The 19,516-nt window shown below is 54.7% G+C and overlaps 1 protein-coding gene across 3 annotated transcripts in view; it reads left to right on the top strand.

Annotated features, from left to right (window-relative positions):
• The window catches only part of Rptor (regulatory associated protein of MTOR complex 1), a 341,575-nt gene that overhangs the window by 280,151 nt on the left and 41,908 nt on the right, over positions 1-19,516 (top strand). For all 3 annotated transcript variants that reach the window (XM_048797491.1, XM_015504082.2, XM_048797493.1), the window contains 7 exons: positions 6,556-6,630; positions 9,212-9,277; positions 9,662-9,853; positions 13,521-13,661; positions 14,411-14,528; positions 15,327-15,467; positions 15,892-16,050. In XM_048797491.1, coding sequence (XP_048653448.1) covers positions 6,556-6,630; positions 9,212-9,277; positions 9,662-9,853; positions 13,521-13,661; positions 14,411-14,528; positions 15,327-15,467; positions 15,892-16,050 — 892 coding nt within the window. The remainder of the gene's footprint in view (positions 1-6,555; positions 6,631-9,211; positions 9,278-9,661; positions 9,854-13,520; positions 13,662-14,410; positions 14,529-15,326; positions 15,468-15,891; positions 16,051-19,516) is intronic.

Below are 19,516 nucleotides of genomic sequence, written 5' to 3'. Positions count from 1 at the left end.
AACCACATGGTTAGGTTAGTCATAGCAACAACCTCACTTCTCAGTACCAATTTCTGTGTTAGTCACCTTTACCTCACTGTGACCAAAATGCCTGACAAGAACAACTTAGAAGAGGAAACGTTTATTTTAAGCTCATGATTTTAGTAATTTAGCCTCTGGTGGGCCAGGTCCATTGCCCTGGGTCCAAGGTAGAACAGAACATCATGACAGAAGAGTATGCTCAGTCCATGGCAACCTGGAAAGGCAGTGGGGCTGGGGGTGGTTGTGTGTGGGCCCACAAGGTGCACCCTTCCAGGGTACACTCCAGTGACTCACCTCCTTCAGCTGTACCCCACCTGCCCACAGATACCACCAGTCAGTCCATTTAAACTAGATTGGACTGAGTAGGTCACGGCTCTCATAATCTAATCTTTACGTCCGAACATCCCTGCATTATTAACACAAGAGCTTTGGGGGGGCCAAACCTAACACCAGATAAATTCTGGTTTGGGGGTGGTTTTTTTTGTTTGTTTTGGTATTTGCAGGTAAAAAGAATGCTTTTATTTTATTTGTTAATTTTTTGGTGGCGCTGAAGATTGAACCCAGTGCCTCACACATGCTAGGCAAGCGCTCTGCCACTGAGCTACAGCCCCAGCCTAGACAAACTCTGTTTTAACCTTCAAGTGATGAAAGCAGAGACTCAACCTAGATGTCTTTGAAAAGTCGCAAACCTGACTGCATTCAAGTAAGAAGGCGATCTGGAGGGAAGTATCACATAAGCCGAGTGGCACACTCCCAGGATGGGTGCATTGTCAGCTGTGGAAGGCAGGTAACAGGTATGACTGCCACACTGCACCCCATGAGTATGTCATCACAGGTCCAATTAAAATTTCAAAAAGAAAGAGAAGCAAGGCACAGAACCTGGATGTGGTAGGTCCTTTTATTTAAGAAAAGGGTTGCCATGTATATATATATATATCCATATTTACATTCTATAAAGAAAAACATTTGCTAGTTGTGGTATGGCACACCATTACATGGTAATCCCAGCAACTCGGGAGGCTGAGACAGGAGGTTTCCAAGTTTGAGGCCAGCCTCACCAACTTAGTCTCAAAACATAAAGGACTGGGAAGGTAGCCCAGTGTTAGAGTACCTCTGGGTTCAATCCTCAATACTAAAAAATATATATATTTTTTTTTAATTAGAGGAATAAATAGGAAACTTAATTCTGATCATGTATAGTGGCAGAGGAAGTAGACAGGGCCAGGGAGAGTGGAAGCTCCATCAATGCCTTTCTATCATTTTGATTTTTTAACCTTGAAAGTATCACATCTTATAACGTGTCCAAAAACAGACCTAAAGCACAAAAGTCTGTGCACATAGGAGTGACTTTGGCACACTGTCAGCTGCCGCACCGTCGTCTTGCTCCACGTCGATGTCTACCCTGGATGGCACGTAGGAGAGGGCAGCCAAAGGGCTTCTCAGTATCTGAAGTTATTGGCCAATTCTGGAAAATGGGAGTGTCCGTGTCTGTGCTTGGCGAGAGGGAACCTGGGGGCTGAGGTGAGGAGGAGGGTGTCTTCCGTTCCTGGTAGGTGTCCTGCTGAGTCTGTGACCAGCAGTGAGCCTGGTGAGCAGTAGGCAGAACCCCTAGCACCTGTTACTGTTGCTGGACCCACTGGCTTAACGACCTGAGAGCTCAAAGCCACTCTGTCTTCCAGGCTCCTCGCGCAGCCCCGCAGGGGCTCACCCGGCAGGGCTCTCCTCTTGCTGGGAACTTCCTTACCTTGTAGGCTGCAGGTCCTTCCTCCGGGCAACAGTGAACTCTCTTTCCCGGGGGCCGTGCCTGGTTCCGAGTCCCACGCTCCAGGCTCCCCGCGTCTTCACGCTGCCGTCATGCTCCACTCGTTAGGCATGGCTGCCTGTTGGTCTGTGTCAATTCCAGGTTTCCTGCTGTCCCATCCTCTGTAAGAAGGAGAGTTGAAGCAGGCTCTTTTCCCCATGCCTCTCTTGCCAGATCCTTTGGAGGGAAGCCTACAAGCGTTCCCTGGTTCCCTGGTCACCTGCAGGGCCCATTCCTCCTACTCTTTGCTCCTTTGCTGGGTCTGTTCGCAAGCTGCTGCCACCAGTCCTCCCGTGTTTGCCTGCGTGTCCTAATTCCTGAAATCCTAGTGCACAGAGACCCAAAGGAGCAGGGTTGGTTTCAGTGTGGTGGGGGAGGGTCGCTGAGAAACCATTCCTTTTTCTACTCTTTCCTCTGCTCCCACTTCTTCTCACTCTGGCCTTAATATGTCATAGCCGTGCTTGATCTCGGGAGAGCGCAGACAGCACGGCAGAGCCTGGGAAGTGCTGCCTGCTGACGCGTGGCAGCTAGAGCCCTGCCTTGGCTGGGCCGGACCCTCTCCACCAACCTGTGCTTGTTCAAGGCGCAGCACCTGTCTGTCTCGCCTGCCCTTGTAGTTTGAAGCCTTGCATTCCTTTCAGTTTAATGAGGCCCTTGGCACTGCTGCAGGGCCAGACCCATCTGTGGGGCTGAGCCACCATGGAGTCTGAGAGCACAGTTTTTTGCCAGTCCACAGGAAGGGTTTCAGTCAAGGCATGTAGAATAGTAGTCAGGAGTCTACTAGAAGGGAAAGGAAAGGGGGAACAGGGACACAGTCAAGGGGAAAAGTGGGTCCTCAGAAGGACAGGGACACATCCCCACTTCCACTAGTGCCCTTCAGTTCCCCCGGGGAGGTTTCCAGAGAGTCCCACCCAGCTTCACCTCTCAAATTCTGACTGACAGCAGGATTGCACCACATTCCAAGTCACACTGTGCAGAGCCCATGGAGGTGGGGCCTTTCCCTATCACAGTGGCCCCAGCAGTTCAGGAGGAGGATCCCGAGCTCAAGGCCAGCCTCAGCAACTTTGCAAGGCCCTGAGCAATTCAGTGAGACTCTGTCTCAAAATAAAAAATAAAAGGGCTGGGGATGTGTTTGAGCGCCCCTGGGTCCAGTCCCCAGCACACACCAAAAAAGATTCAAAGGCAGTTCTGGGTCACCTTTGCCTATGCATTGTTCTTAGAGATTCTGTGGCCAGTGGTCTGTGTGAAGGTCACAGAAGTCCCCCTCCCCTTCATTGTTCTTCTTATCAGTAAGGAGGAGCTTTGGGCCAGCATTCCTCCTACAGATAATAATTTTTTTGCTGAAAGTGTAGCATGTGCTATTGACTTGAGCCAGGCAGGGCCAGAGTGACCTTAAGTAAATTGCTTTTTAAAAGAAAGCATTGGGTGGGGGTGGTTAGTACAATATGCCTGGTCTATAGGATTATCTCCCTAACCCCCTGCTCCTGCCATTTATGTCTCTCTGCTACCTGTCAGTCACTGGCAGAGTTAACAGGCCATAGGAGGTTGCACCCTACCCCTTTGGCAGGTGTCACTGGGGAAGGGGCACAGAATTTTGAGTGTTATAAACCAAGATTAAATGATACCTGCTGAGCACTGAAACTAAGGTAGATGTCTGAAAGTACCATTACTGCTGACTGCTCCACCGTGTAACAGCCTCATCCAAAGGGAGAACGTTTAATAGGCACCTCATCATCACCAGGCCCAGATCTGGAGTTACTGTTCACGTGAAACTGGCGTCTCAGGTTCCCTGGCTCCAGAGGCTGGTTCAGAATTAGTAGGTTCTGCCTTAGTGATGCGTCATCACTCTTCAGCAAGGCATGGTTAAGGGGGCTGGGGATGTGGCTCAAGCGGTAGTGCAGTCGCCTGGCATGTGCGCGGCACTGAGTTCGATCCTCAGCACCACATACAAATAAAGATGTTGTGTCCGCCGAAAACTAAAAAAAATAAATATTAAAAATTCTCTCTCGGGACTGGGGATGTGGCTCAAGCGGTAGCACGCTCGCCTGGCATGCGTGCGGCCCGGGTTCGATCCTCAGCACCACATACAAACAAAGATGTGTGTCCGCCGATAACTAAGAAATAAATATTTAAAAAAAAAAAAAAATTCTCTCTCTCTGTCAAAAAAAAAAAAAAGATGTGGTTAAGGTGCTATACATCCGCGGTTGGGCTCTGATTTGATCTCTCAGTCTTCTGGTTGCCACACAGAAAAGCAGCTCCTTTCTCAGAAGGTTTTCCCATTGCTGAGGACATCTGCCGCTCACTCCTGCCCTGGGGCGGGGCATTTACAGGGAGGACAAGTCCATGCGCTTTAGTCTTGTCAGCAGCCTCAGTTAAGGCGAGGAATCTCTTGTTTCCTAAAAACTGCAGGCTTAATTGGCTTCCCCGCTCAGGTTAAAAGCAGCAGCCGGAGCCCACGCCCCCTCTCCAGCCTGCCTAGTTCCCACCTCAGCAGAAGGAGGCCAGTGTCCCACCCCATCAGTTTAGTGCTGCCCAGAGAACTCCTCATTATAACAGCATGCTGACGAATGGGATGGGCAGAGAGCTTCTGGGCTGCAGTTGCCAGCAGATTCCACCTGCAAAGCCATTCTTCCTCTGAGAAGGGATCCTGAGAAAAGGGGCACTCCCTCTGTCCCCAAGAGCAGAGCCTCTGGGAGCTGGTGAAGTGCATCTCGCTCTGTGGGCGCATTATCCTTAATGTCCTAATGGATTTTCCTGCACATAGACCCTGGACCCCCAGTCATGCCAGGCTGACCACTTAACATCTTGTCCGTGCTTCACAGGTCCCTTCCTCTCCAAGAATAATGGCATTCCTCACCTCTGTGCCACATGACAATGTTTTCATGGCTCTTACGTGTTACTTGGTCTTCGCACCACCTGAGCACAGGTTCCTGAAACCTAGCTGGCAAGCAGGAGAGCCTGGCCTTCAACCTGGGTTCTGTTTCAGATCCTGCCCCCTTTCCTCTCTTCCTCAGCTCCATGGGCCTGGAGCCTCCTGAGGCATTATCCTCAACCCCTGAATGTCCAAAGCATGATCATTTCATTCCTACGAAGAACCAGCAGTTGCAGAATGTCCCCCAAATCAGCCAGTCCCGTGTGGAGGTTGGGCTACCAACTCCAACCAGCCTCCGAGCCAGGCTGCTTCCTCTGCATCACCCAGGAAGCTGCGTGCCTGGTACGGCAGGAAGCCTCTTTCCTCCCGGGCACCCATCTCCTCCATCCCCAGGCCTCATTCTTGCCCTCCACCCTGTAGCACACCCTCCCCTTGGGGGTCTTCAGCTGCCACCAGTGCCCCTGCGACTCGACTCTGGTCCCACTCCAAGCTTCAGGTCTGTGTCCACCTCCTGCTCAATGGCTCCCTTGTGTCTCACAGGCACCTCCAGTGCTGACCACAGGGCTCCCACCTGGAACCCCGTACCAAATGGTCCCCCATCTCTTCAGGCAGTAGTGCAGGAGGTGGGCTCCCCTGCCCCTGCCTCTACAGCACCTCTCACCTCATGGAATCAGCCCCACGATGTGGCCCTCGTGTGGGAGCCTCAGCTCTAGTCTGGCCCCTTCCAGCCAGCCTTTGTTGCCACTGCAAGAGACCTTGGACCTGGGGCCCTGCTGCGTGTCCCTCGTGCCTCAGCTCCTGCTGGCCCTTCCACGCCTCCTGGCCCTGTGTGATCTGCTGCTTCGGCCCGTTTCCCTTCAGTCCCTTTCCTCCCCGGCTCTCGCTTCCACCCTGAAACAGACCTGCCCAGTCCTCAGCCTAGCTCCTGCAGACCACCCACCCGCAGCTCCTGTGGCTCTGGTCATGCATGCTCGGGTCACCTGTACGTGGGCTGTCAGCTCCTTTGTCTCCCAGCAGCAGAGTGGGACATGATCACACCTGTCTCCAGGAGCAGGCCAGTGCTCACATAGTAGGCCTCAAAAGTGTGACAGACAATGACCACAGCTGGCCGTGTTCACGTGTTCCAGTGACCCTGAGAGCTGGAGCCGCTTGTGCACCAGGCAGTTGGCCCAGCACTTACCTTTGAGTAGCTCTGCCTTTGGTCAGGGACTTGGACCTCTAGGAGGCTCCTGTTAAAACATGACCGTGAGATGAAATCCATAAGTATTGTATCGGTGTGCGTGACTTTCCCTGTGTTTTATGAGTCCAAGCAAAATCCCCTGAAAAGCTTCAGCAGGCGGGAAGCTGTAAAAACAAGTGGTGTCCAGTGTTGGACATGACCCAGCAGGACTGGGTCTGGGGGTTGGGGGCTGGGGAGGCGGAAGCCGCTGTAAGCACAGCAGCCTGTCCAGCAGGGAGAGATGCAGAGCGTGGGATTCAAGACACTGGGCCACATCAAGCAGGGGTGCAGCTCACACAAGACTGCCAGCGAGTGCACGTCCCAAGGCACCATGCAGAAGATGAGCACAGGCAGAGAGGGGAATGGAGGCTGAGCATCCCATAGGAAGCCAGAGGGGGATGAAGCAAGCCAACGGCAGAGGGCTTCCCCAGAGGCACTCAGGTGCTGCCCTTTTGAAAGTTTGTTGGGCCCAGCCCCTTTCCCTTGGCTCAAGAAGCGTATCCATGCACAATACCTGAGCTGTTCCCAAGGGAAAATGCCTCTCAAGGAGCAGGACTCTCCATGCGTCCCTCGCCATACTTATGGGAAACAGGGGCCCAGCCACACTCACACGTTTCTTCCTCTGTCTCCTTTCTCCTCCAGTCGTGCCAAGCTGACCTCGTGAAGGACAACGGCCACAAGTACTTCCTTTCCGTCTTGGCTGACCCATACATGCCAGTAAGAACTGACCTCATTTGTCTTTTGGAGGGTCCTGGGAGTTGGGTCCCCTCCCTCCCCCCACATGTGTGTCTTGCGCAGCTCTCTAGGGAGGAACAAGGTGGCTGTGGCCACTTGCTTATGGAGTTTGGGGTGTGGGCAGCTGAACATGCCGTGCCCTTCCTGCCCCTGAGAGGACAAGTTGACCTGCATCCCAGGGGGCTTGGTGGGCTCACGCCAGTCACCCTTTACTGGCAAATCTTTGTCCCCTCCCTAGCACCTGTCCACCCAACTGGATGGCCCTGCCGGCACTCTCACATCTATGACAAGGTGACTCAGGTGCCTCGGAAGCCCTGGAGCATGGCAGGATCTCAGGAAGGAGGGAAGACGGGAGGAGGAAAGAAGAGATTATTTAAAAGCTTATATTTTAAATATTTTTATTATTAAATTATTCAAAAATTAGATGTTCACGGATATGATATATACTAACTTGTCATAACGTCTTAAGGTCAATGTCATTGTTCCCACCTCCAGCCCTAGCAAAGGAATGAGGGCAGAATAGACACTCCAGATAATTCCTTAAAGTAATTTTGCCAGAATATTTAATCATATTATCATTCCAGGTCACTTTGGTTGTGTAAAGGAACTTCTGTATGTGATTTCACCCTCTACTTGTTTTTCTAAACTAAATGATAAAAGAGAGAGAAACACAAACAGTACAGAACTGTTGTACAGCAGGTCATTGGTACTTGTGTGCTTCACTTCAGTGACATATCTAAACATTCCCACAGGCGGTTTGATATACTTCACATGAGTCCTGGAATAAACCTTCCCGTTACTCAGAGCAAGTAGGAAAACCAATCTAGCAAAGGAGAAAGGGCTAAGCTGCTGTGGACAGGCCGCAGCTCCAGTGCGTGAGAGTGTGAGGGTATAGCCAGGTTTGAAAGAGAAGAAATTGTCAAATGCCAGAACTGAGAGACCTATGGAGCCCTGGTGGGGCCTCCAGGATACCACACTCCACACAGACCCTGCACCTGTGCAAGTCAAGGCCCTGAGCAGACAGCACTGCAGCCGCGCTCAAGCCAGGAGCCCGAGAGGCGTGCCCTGTGCCCTCACTAACAAGGACGAGCAGAGCTGTCCCGCTTCTGAGAAGGACCGCTTGTCCATGTCTGGGTAGAAGGAAAAGAAGGACCACCTTGGGCCTGTTCAGCCTATGGGGAAGTGCGTGAGCGACACAGCAGGAAGTCATGAGGGCCACTCCCGGGTCCCCTGGGGGCTGGAAGATACCTATTGCACAAGGCCTGGGGACTCTCCCAGAAGCTGGCTTGCCCTCAAGGCCTCCGTCAGGTGCAGCAGGAAGGAGAACTGGCCAGGCCACAGTAGGAGAGCTGCACCCAGGAACGGAGGCTCATGGAGTCCCTGCAGAGACTGAGTCGGCATAAATGAGAGTGGCAAAGGCCCAAGACAGTTTGGTCTAACTACATCAATGGTAGATCTAGGTGTTGTTTTTTCAAAATAGTTTTATGCCTGCATAAGAAAAATGCCCTGTGCTTCATACCTGTCCTCAAAAATAAGTAGGAAGATCTGAGGGAAAGTAAAAAGTGGAACCTAAAACAGAAGAACAGACCGTGGTTATCGCTGAGAACTCAGCAGGCGGAGTGGACGGTGGAGGAGGAGCCACGGGGTGTGGTGTGGGTGAGCTAGAGAAGACTGGCCTGGGAGGAGCAAGACCCAGAGGGTGAGACGCAGGCGCCAAGTCCACTGGGGCTCATCTCGTTCCAGAGCCAGGGGAGGTGAGGCAGAGGAGAAGCCACAGTCAAGCACACTGTGACTGAGAACTTGCCAGATCTGGAGGAAGGATGGGGTTTTGGATTTCAGAAGCACAATGAGTCCCCTGAAAGCTCAATGAAAACAAATTCACCAGGACACACTTTAATCCAAGTAGCAACTGTCAGAGGCGAGGAGGAAAGTTCCAGAAGTGGCCAGCCTCCCCCCCTCCCCCGGAAGGCCACCTGCAGGGCCAGCCCCTGGGTGGTGAGGTGACACTTCCCACTTCTAACTCCCAGAAGGCACCAGCAGGCCCATGAGAGCCCAGAGGGAAGAGCAGGCTGCGGGAGCAGAGGCAGTGGTAGACATGCTGGCAGGATGTCAGTTGCCACCAGGTAGAGGGAGAGAGGCAGAGCGCGGGATTCAAGGCACTGGGCCACAACAAGCAGGGGTGCAGCTCACACAAGACGGCCAGCGAGTGCACGTCCCGAGGCACCATGCAGAAGATGAGCACAGGCAGAGAGGGGAATGGAGGCTGAGCATCCCATAGGCAGCCAGAGGGGGATGAAGTCAAGTTAGGATGTTCTCTGCTGGCCTTCCCTGGCCCCGCTCATGGCACTAACAGGTCAAGGGTGCAGTCTGCCCATCCAGGCGAGCCCAAAGCTGCTCTTGCCCTCTGGGTCTTGCTCGTCCCAAGTCAGAAAACAGTACCAAGGTGGCCCTCATTCTCAGCCCTGCCTCGGCCACCCTGAGGATGTGCAAGGTGGTGCTGCTATGCTAGGGAACCAGGAGCCACCCTGGGGGAATGTACACCAAGGCTGGCTTTGTTTTCCAGGCTGAACACAGGACCATGACGGCTTTCATTCTTGCTGTGATCGTCAACAGCTATGCCACAGGGCAGGTGAGTGTCCCAGTGGCTGCAGTCCCCCTGAGCCCTCCCCTGGCATTGCAGAGGAGACTGTTTCACCCCACATGTCACAGAGCTGACGTTCAGCCAGGCTGCCATGTTTGCAGAGGGCACTGTGCTTCTGGCAGTCAGCCTCAGAAAGTGGGCCAGCAGGGCACACCAGCCAGGGCTGCTGGTGCACGATCAGCAGAGGCCCGGCCCTTCATTTAGCTCACCATTGTGGGGGCGGATTGAATCCATGGGGTTTAAAATGAGGAAAGTGGAGCAATCCTGTATTGTGACTGAGCAAGTCTTCCCCAAGAAATGGCAGCTGCTGCCATCCAGGCCCAGAGTCTGAAGGCAGAGAACCACCTGTCTGTATTGTCCTGCCCTGTCCAGGAAGCCTGCCTTCAGGGGAACCTGATTGCCATCTGCCTGGAACAGCTCAGTGACCCCCACCCACTGCTGCGCCAGTGGGTGGCCATATGCCTGGGGCGGATCTGGCAGAACTTCGACTCAGCAAGATGGTGTGGGGTGAGGGACAGTGCCCACGAGAAGCTCTACAGCCTCCTTTCTGACCCTATCCCTGAGGTGAGTTGTCCTCCTGTGGGTTGCTCTAAGCCAGACCAGGGTGTCGGGGTGCCTCCTGCCCATGTTCCTACTATTGTCTACGGAAAGATCATGTTGGAACAATTCAGAGGCTTTCCCAGGCTAGAGCGTGGCCTTACGTCCCAAGACTCCAGGGCCACGTGGAAATCACACAAGCGGGACCCTGGGATCTCGGTGCAGTCATGCACTGACAACCTTTCTGAGGTCGAAGGGGCAACTGCGGGCAGGCCAGGCTCTGCACTGTAGCACCTTGTGGGGCCAGGCTAGGCTTCAGCTGCAGCAGCCTGCGACCAGCACCCACCCCCAACCCCTGCTCCCAGGCAAAGGCATTATGCACGTCAGCCACACAGCCCTTGGCTGGCCATGGGGGTGGAGGCAGACTATCCAGGACCCCACCTGCCTCCTCATCCTGTGGATCAGCTTGAATGGAGCCCATGAGGCTCCCAGACCCCCCCCAATGGACTGAGACCTAGCACCTATGGTGGCTCCAGCTGCCCTCAGGGTAGGTCTCTGGGGGATAGGGCTCGGTGCAGGCAGCCTGCTACCAGCAGTGCCCTCACTGCCCTTGGGGGCGGGACGAGTTCTCCAAGCCTCTCAAAGGGAGGTGTCCTCAGGAATAAATCCTCGGGGAAATATCTTTAATTTACTTTCCAATTTGTTCTCAAAGAAACAAGGTGACATAATACTAGAAGTGTGGAGAGCCGAGGAGGAGCTGGAGGGAGCAGGCGCTAGGCATGATGTCCCCTCAAAGACTAGGCCAGAAGAGAAGCAGGATCCAGGCAAGCTTGCCATAGGTGGCCAGGGAGTTGGTCTGAGTGTCCTTGTAGCCAGGAAGACAGCCTCCCCAGGCCTATGGTCCCTGTGGTAACTGAGGGCTGGTGGTCAGAGGCCAATCAGTGGTCCCAGCCTGAGGCCAATGGGATGTCCTGGCTGGTTCTCATGTGTGGTATGGGGCCCTGGGCAGAGTCCTGGGCTTTCCAGAGCTACTGCCCACAGGCCAGCCTCCTCATGTCCACTACACATGGACTCAAACCAGATGGAAAACCAATGTCATTCCCCCAGACCCTGTAATCACTGGGACAGTGCCTATAAATGTGAACAGTGCCCCTGAGATATGAAGACCAAATGTGGCTCTAAAGTATCAGAGCCCATTTAGAAAGGACTTGTGAAACCCACCAGGCCCAGAAGGCAGGGCAGGGGCCACCAAGTAGTGTCTGTGGAACAGGGCTGGCAGGGCTCGCTTAGGCCAGATGGCGCTTTCATTCAGAACAAAGCTTCCATTTCTGCAGGTCACACCACAGCTAGGATGTGGTACATGCAGTTGCTGGTCGGTGCCCTCCTGCCCCAGGAAGTAGACCCTGATGCATTGTGGCCAGCTGCAGGGAGAGGTGGGCCCTGATGACACAGGTGGCTAGGGAAGGGTGGCTGAGTCCCTGATGGCAGGATAGTGAGTAGGAGCTTTGGAGCAGGGACCTTCTGGGTGGTGGAACACAGGACCTGACCTGCTTTCTCCTGCTGCGTGGCCATCTGCTTATCATGATGCTGGTCACCTGGGCTGCCTGTCCCCAAGTTGCTGATAAAGCACTCTGCCCTCACGTCTTGGGTACTTAAGGAAGGCCTCCTGCTGAGAGCACGGGTGTGTGTTGGCTGACAGTGTTGGGGCAGATCCTGGTGCACCCCATGATCTGCATGTGGAGGGTACTCCGCAGAGGTGCAACCATCTGCCCAGCTCACTAAGACCTGCCGGCTGCTGGTGCTGCCCAGTCCCCCTTGTCACACGGTGGCAATATCCCCTGTGTGACCTCAGGGCTCACTCTGGAGGCTATTTGTTGGACTTTGATGGGGACAAGGGACCCTGCAATGTTTGTCAAAGATTATTACTGCATAGTTGTCAATAATTCAGGGTCTAAACTGAAACTGCCACTGTCCCAGGTTTGAGTGGAGGGCACTGTCCTCTTGGCTCGCTGAAGGGTTCTGGGTGGCGGCCCTCTGTGCACTTCACACCTCAGTAGGACTTGAGCTAAGTCTCTTGGAGAGAGCAGTGGCACCTGTCCCAAAGACACCAGCCCTTGTTTCAGGGATGCCCTGTGCCCATCCATCTGGGTATCAGGTCTCCCTATGGCTTTGGAGAGCCCTAACATCATCTCTCACCTCCTGTGTTATCAGAGAGCAGAATCTGCCTTTTGGAGGAACAAAGCCTCTTGGTGAGACATCTTATGGGTGGGTAGTTTGCCCAGAGAGGAAACTTGAATAGCAGCGGGAGGGCCTGGCTGTCCATGTGAGAGGGCAAGCACTACTCCAGACACTTGACCGCCTGCTCGGACCCAGATCCTGCCTTGGCTGCCGACAGAGGTGGCCCCTCTCCTTCCCAGGGAGCTCTGCACCAGCGTGCCCGCCCAGGAGCATGGGCTGCTGTGTGTGCCGCGCGTGTGCAGCTGACGGCAGACAGCTTCTTCAGCGTGCTATGAGGGCCTGCAGCTGCTCAGCACTCTCCCTGCCCACTGAGGGCTGCACAAGCAGCCTTTGAGCACGCCCAGGCTGCCGCAGCGCCCTTCCCGTCTCTGGTGATGGCACCAATCTTTTCCCTTAATTTCCACAGATTATTTTTGATTAGGTTTTGTATGATTAGGAAAAACACAAGAAGTATATAAATCTGCATCTGAAATGTCCAGAATTGGTTTTTATTGGTGATGCTGGTCCTTGTCTTAGGCAGGAGTCCTGATCCCCCTGTCCTCCCGTGCTATGGTCCTGTTGGGCACAGAGCCACTTGTGGGACGGAAGGAGAGTGAGGTGTGGGGGCTCAGGAGCACGGCCCCAGACCTGCAGTGCACCCCATCTGCAGATTGGGAAATGCCTCCTCAGGATCTGGAGACCTCAGTTTGTGCTGTGGAGCTCTGAGTGGCAGGGGCTCACAGCTCAGGGGTTGAGACCTACTGGACCTTCCCGTTCTACCTACTGTGACTCCAAATGCATTCAAAGCATTATCCAGGATCCCCCACACAGACTACTCACACCCACAGCAGTCTTACCAACTTTTATTGAAATTCTGGGATTTTTCATGTTATTTCCTTGAATCTTCCTGCCACTCGCTATGTTAGAGATGAGGAAATGGGCAGCATGAGGTTGGCTTCTTCCCCAGGATCACAAGACATTGGAGGCAGGAAAGCTGAGCCAAGACCCTTGGACACCATGCCAGCCCAGGGTGCTCCCCTCATTACCTCTGGACCCCCAAGGACTCAGCCTACCCCGGCCTCCATTCCACTGTGTTTCCAAAGCCGTCTCCCATACTACCCCTTCCCTCTAAGCCCAGTCCAGCCCCTTCCCCAATACACCTGTCTTGTTCAACCACAGATTCCACAGTGCCCAGGGATTCTTTCAACTCCAGCGGAAATGCAGCTCCCACCTCTGCAACCTGGTCCTCGTGCCTGAAGCTGGGGCCCTGATGACCCTCTTTGGTTCCCCTGGACTTCCCCATCTCTGCTCCATCAATACGAGTGTAGCTCTGGCTTAGAGTACTGTTCAATGAGCACGTGTGAAATTGAGTTGAGCTGAGCTTATCTAAACTGGATTGGATTGACGTGCAGGCTTCTCCCGGCAGATAGCAAACGCCAGCCATGGCATAACTACGGCCCCATCCCTTGCCTTGTAGGTCCGATGTGCAGCTGTCTTCGCCCTTGGCACATTTGTGGGCAACTCTGCTGAGAGGACAGACCACTCCACCACCATTGACCACAACGTGGCCATGATGCTTGCCCAGCTGATTAATGACGGGAGCCCCATGGTCCGGAAGGTATGTGAGGTGGGGTGTGTTCTGCGGGTCACCTGGAGAGTCTGACAGGGATTTGGGTAGTTGGTGCAAGTGGCCAGTGCGGGATGGTGGCAGTGTCTATGAATGACTTGGCAGAACCTGACCCCAGCTCAAAACAGTGGTGGAGAGGATTCATTTTGTAAACAAATCCTGATTTGTTTCCTCACATCTTTTCAGATCTCTGAGCACTCATGTTGTAGCCTTAAACTGTCCTAAAAGATAGGGATTGTGTCCATCTCCTTGGACTAAGGCATTTGGCCTGAGTCACTTTAACTCCCGGACTCTCCTCATTCCCTCTTAGGGGCTGAGGCTGACATAGCTATGAATGTTCTAGAGGACGCACTGCAGCTTGGCAGCATAGCCTGCTTCGGTTTGCTCACCAGACCTTGGGGTCGAATAGAGCAGCCCTTTCCGCCCAGGGTGGCAGGACTGATACCTTGCCCACCCTGGAGTTGTGCACCCACATGGTGGCCCCAGGAAGTCCCACATTGCTCCCACCTAGCTTCCACAGGCTAAGTCTGGCAGGCACGCGGTGTTCTTTGGAGGCCCTTCGTGCCTCAACGGCCATCTGCTTGCTCATGGCTTGTGCCCGTGTGCCGGTGTCTGATGCCAACTATAGTCCTGCTCTACTCTGTTCTGTTGCAACTCAGTGCAGGTGTTAGTTCACAAGCCTGTGATCCAGTGGATTTCCAGCTCCCGTGAGCCTAACTGTCCCTTCTCCCTCTCGACAGGAGCTGGTGGTGGCTCTGAGTCATCTTGTGGTGCAGTATGAGAGCAATTTCTGCACCGTAGCCCTGCAGTTTATGGAGGAGGAAAAGAACTACCCCTTGCCGTCTCCAGCAGCCACAGGTACAGCTGGTGACCCTGGCCTTCGCCACAACATCAGCCATCACTTAGTTGGGCCAGATCTGAGTTGAGGTTTCTGATACTGGCTGTGGATGGCCCCCAGGGTTTCCATTGTCTTGGGCATTTAGCCAAATATAAAGGACAGGAAAAGGGGCCACACTCTGAACCTCTTACTCTTTTCCTTCTTTCCCTACCCTTTTTGGAAACCAATTTCATGGAAATCTTGAAGGATGGCAAAACTGTGGCACAGGGACTTGCAGAGAAGAGCATTAGCATCTTCCTGTGGTGACTAATGCAGCCGCATTGCCGTTGGTCGAGTTTCAGTGAGTCAGGCGGAAGCAGCCTCCGCTTGCTGGAGCACAGTGGTTTTTGACGCTGGTGTTTCATCCTGGTGGACTGCCTCTTCCTCCAGGTCATAGTGGAAGGGGCTCTGACCCCCAGCAAAGTATTCCTCTCTGTCCATCAGGGAGGATGAAGAATGAGCTGCCAGTGACTGGAGGGAGGCACCCCCAGCAGACCACACGATGGAGCTCAGCCCTGCTGGCGCTCCTAGGCAGGGTCCATGGCCCGCACCCCTGAGCACCTCGTGGGGACAAGCTCGCTCTCAGACTGTGCACTGTCTGTCCAGCTGGATCCCAGGCTCATGTCAGATCTACTGAGCTAAAAAGCCCCTCTTCTACATTCTTTCTGCCCCAGTGGCAGCTGCTGGCTTCTTGCTGCACCTGCAGACTTGGGGGGGTGTGCAGGGTGTGCGGCCTCCTGCCACGAAGCCTGTCACTATCTTTCTTTCTTCTTTCCTAGAGGGGGGTAGTTTGACCCCAGTGCGAGACAGTCCGTGCACCCCCAGGCTGCGCTCTGTGAGCTCCTATGGAAACATCCGGGCTGTCACCACGGCCAGGAGCCTGAACAAATCTTTGCAGAATCTGAGCTTGACGGAAGAATGTAAGATCCTGGAACTCTGTGTAGGTGGGAAAGGTTCAGGGTGTTACTTTAGGAAACTTTTATCTAAGCAAGTACCACTCTGCCTCAGCCCTTCTCTGCCAAGACACGCACCCTGACTTCCTGTCTGCGGTGCGACTAGCCAGCTCTCTAGGGAATCTCCTTCTAGTCACAGGTGCAGGAAGGCTGTTATAGTTGAGCACACAGAACAGCCAAGGGCACTTCACAGACTTGCAGGGAGCAGCAGTCAAGGCTTGGGTGCCGTGACCCCCGTCCCCGGGAGACCATGAGGGTGTGTGCATGCATTGTGCCTGTGTGTGTTAAGCCTCGTGTTGTAGAAGAAAAGCCCACCTCAGCAGGCTGTTAATTGTCAGAGCAGAGGGCAGGCCCTGGCACCACCCTGACCTGCCCCATGTGTCCCGGCCAGCGGGCAGCTCGGTGGCCTTCTCCCCTGGGAACCTCAGCACCAGCAGCAGCGCCAGCAGCACACTGGGCAGCCCCGAGAACGAGGAGTACATCCTGTCCTTCGAGACCATTGACAAGATGCGCCGCGTGAGCTCCTATTCTGCCCTCAACTCCCTCATAGGTAAGCCACCCCACTCTGCCCTCCTCCCTCAACCCACGGGCCGGCCCACTCCCCAGGACAGCACAGGCCTCGGTCCAGGTCAGGCAAGTGGGCCAAGACTATCACAGTTGAACAAGAAAGAATCAAAGTTGACTGAACCACGAGGAGGTAAGAACAATCTGCCCCAGGACACAGGGAAGCTGGGGTCACTTTGTTTTGATAGGACAATGTTTTATGGGCCAGTCCAGGGATAGGGAAGCCATTCAGCTCTCTGGTGTAGGAGGGCTGTCATCACTGTCTCTCTGACTATCTGCACTGGATGGACCTGTCCTGTTGGTTTCCAGCTGTGTGTTCTTGCACCCTGGGAGACTGGCTGTTTGTCACAAGTGGGCGACTGGGGTGCTGGTATCAAGGGAGTGGAGGCCAGGGGCACTGGCCGACTCGCCACAGCACCCAGGCCAGCTGCACCCAGTGAGGTGAGAGCCTGCTGCAGGAGGCAGAGGGCGTTGCTCCTGGGAAAACCCTCGGGCCGCCTGCAGAGCCTCCTCCTGGTTCCAGGTTCTGCTACCTGCTCGCTGGTGTCAGTGGAAATAGGAACTTGCCGTGTTTTCTCTTCGTGACTGTTTTTGAGATTGCTGGCAACAGATGTAGCCCTGACCCAGCAGCCTCCTCCTCTCCTGTTCTGACCTCCAGCCGGTCTCAGTCTTCACAGGGTGTCTTTAATGTGGAGAAACACGTTGTATGTTCCACAGTGACAGGGACCAGCACGTGGAACCTGCGTGTGCTGCGTCCCCACTTGCGCATCATAGAGGGAGCCTGAGCCCTGCCAACCTGCTGTCCCTGAACCCCTGGCAGACACAGCCGCCCTGGAGGCCTCTGATGCCACAGCCGCCCGGGGGCTCGGGACCTTGCAGGCTGCCTGGCGTTGGTATTGACCTCGGCACCCTCTCTGCCGTCTGCTCGCATCACACCCACAGAGTCCGATCCTTGCTCTGCTGTTGGGTGTGCGACACTAGGCGAGTTGTGGCTGCCTCTTTTTCTATAAGCAAACAGGACTTGCCCCCTACCCCCCAGTTACTGGGGTGCTGTCCCCACTCCCTGTTCCCCATCATACCTGTCTCCGCGGGCTCCAGGCCCTCCAGCCCGTGCCCAGTTCCTCAGGGTTCTGACCAAATGGCCTCTCCATAGATGCCTTCCCTGCCCACACCCAAGGAACGCATGTCTGATTCCCTGTCCCTCAACCCACCGCCAGGCATGCCCTCTGTCTCCATGTTTGGTCTGCTGGGCCTCCCAGCCCTCCTCATGCCGTGCTGGCACAGGGCGGGTGTCCAGCCCGAGGTGGTGTGCACACACCGGTGCCTCTTGTAGGCCCCTGAGTGGAAGGGCCGTGTGAGGGGTGGTGGCTCATTTGTTCAGGGCGCCCAGCTCTGTTGCTTCAGTGCCAGCGCTCGTGGTCCTAAGGGGCTGTCTGGCTGAGAGCAGGAGCTGATGGGAGGTGGCCTCGGCTCCTGTGCACTCGCTGCCCTTGTCAGTCTGTCAGAGTCCGTTACTAACTCTGGTGCTGCGCGCAGCTGGTGCCCCACTAGAAGTCCGTCGTCCCCTGTCCTTGTGTGGGTGCTGCTCAGCGAGGCCTGGGTGTGTCTTCCTCAGGATTGCGCCAGCGTCTCTGGCGCTCCTCGTGTCTCAGACAGAGACTGGGAGCTTTCCTTTTCCGCGGTGCATCTTCAGCAGCTCCTACATCGAGTGCTCTCCCTGTGAGACTCAGTCTGGCTGCTTCCCACAGTGGCACCTGTTGTCCCTCTCCACCTCCTCTTCCTTCCTCCACTGACGCTCCGTGTCACCTATGCCTGGCCTTCCCACTGTGACTAAGGGAGATCCCTCAGCCAGTGGGAGCCCTGGCACCGCGCTGCGGTTGGGCCTCCAGCCTTTGGCACTCCAGCCTGGCGCTGTGGGGCGGCCTGTTCCAGCTGTCCTCACGTGCCCCTCCCCCTGTCATTCCTGCGGCTGGGTTTGCTTTTCTCCCTTTTTTCATTAGTCTTACAATGACATTTGTTAATTTTTTAGTGTCTTCAAGTTCTAACTTTGCTTTGTTGATTTTCTTTGTGATTACTTCTTCACTTTGTGTTCCTCTAATTTATCTTTATTCCTTCTGTGTGTGTGTGTGTGTGCACACTTCTGGGGATTGAACTCAGGGGCTTTTCCACTAAGCCACATCCCCAGCCCTTTTTATTTTTTATTTTGAGACAAGGTCTCCCTACGTTGCTTACTTAAGTTGATGAACCGGCCCTTGAATTTGCAGTCCTCGTGCCTCGGCCTCCTGAGTCGCCGGGATTACAGGTGTGCACTACTGTGTGCAGCTTATTTCTTCCTATTTCCTTAGGTTTATTCTCTTGTTCTTTTTCATTTCTGAAGTGAAAATAAAAACGGCTCATTAATTCTGAGTCTTCCTTCCTTCCTAATGAAGAGTGTGAACTTGCGAGCCCCTGTAGGGCCTCTGATCTCCACCCCTCCCACTGACAGGCAGGGTTCTCTCTCTTCAGCTCTGGGTTACTTTCCGGTTTCCATTATGATGCTTTGAGAGTTGAACTCCTCCCCTGGCACGTTAGTTTGAGATATCTGGCTCCTGGCTGGGCCGAGCTGGAGAGAAGGCAGCCTGGACACACCTGAGGCCTCAGGACTGGCCCCACCACCTCGCAAGGCTCAGGGGACCTGCTTGGTCCTGCCTATAAGGGCAGTCTGTCTGGTGGTTCTGTAGGGCTCCGACCAGCTGCTCCCCAGAGGACCAGCGGCACACAGGTCTGGCCACCGCGCCCTCCAGGGTGTGAGACCTGAAGGAGGTGCTCCGCTCACCACACCAACTCACAGGGACAGTCCCTTTGTCAAGCAGCACTGAGGGCCTTGGGCCTTTGATGGTTTGCTGACACGCCCTGTGCCTAAGGCACTCGGAGCACACGCAGTGCTGCTGGATCACCCCAGGAGACAGTTCTCTGTCACCTGTGACATGTGCCTTTGAACTGGAATGCACCTTTAATGCAACCAAGGTGCAGTGGTAGATGCCCAGGGCGTCTAGCTGGTGGCGCAGGCCACGGGCGAGTGCTCCCTAGCTCCAGGGTCTGGAGGTGGTTCCTCGGCAAGCAGGAGAGCCCAGCCCACGCCTGCCTGGGCTTCGGTTCTGGCCCTGATGCACCAACTTGTCCTGTACACCGTCTCTGTGGTGTTGGGTCAGGGATCTTTTCCTTTGAGGAACACAGACTGAGAGGAAAGCATAGGCATCAGGGTCTCGGGCCCTTGCCTCCTCGCTTGTTCCTCTCAAGGATCACCTGTCCCGCCTCCCCATGTTCCTGACACCCTTCTGTGGGAGTGGAGTAGCTCGGTGGACAGAGACTGGAGAGGGCCTGCATCCAACGAGGGCCCAGCTGTGCTGCACCCTCTGGACCCCACATGACAGTGGCTACAGTGCACGTGGTCCCTGCACCACGCTCCTCTC

The sequence above is a fragment of the Marmota marmota genome, unplaced genomic scaffold (genome assembly GCF_001458135.2).
Source record: "Marmota marmota marmota unplaced genomic scaffold, marMar, whole genome shotgun sequence".
NCBI classification, from domain to species: Eukaryota; Metazoa; Chordata; class Mammalia; order Rodentia; family Sciuridae; genus Marmota; species Marmota marmota.
The sequence above is the reverse complement of the archived record's forward strand: the minus strand, read 5'-3'. Positions and strand labels throughout refer to the sequence as shown.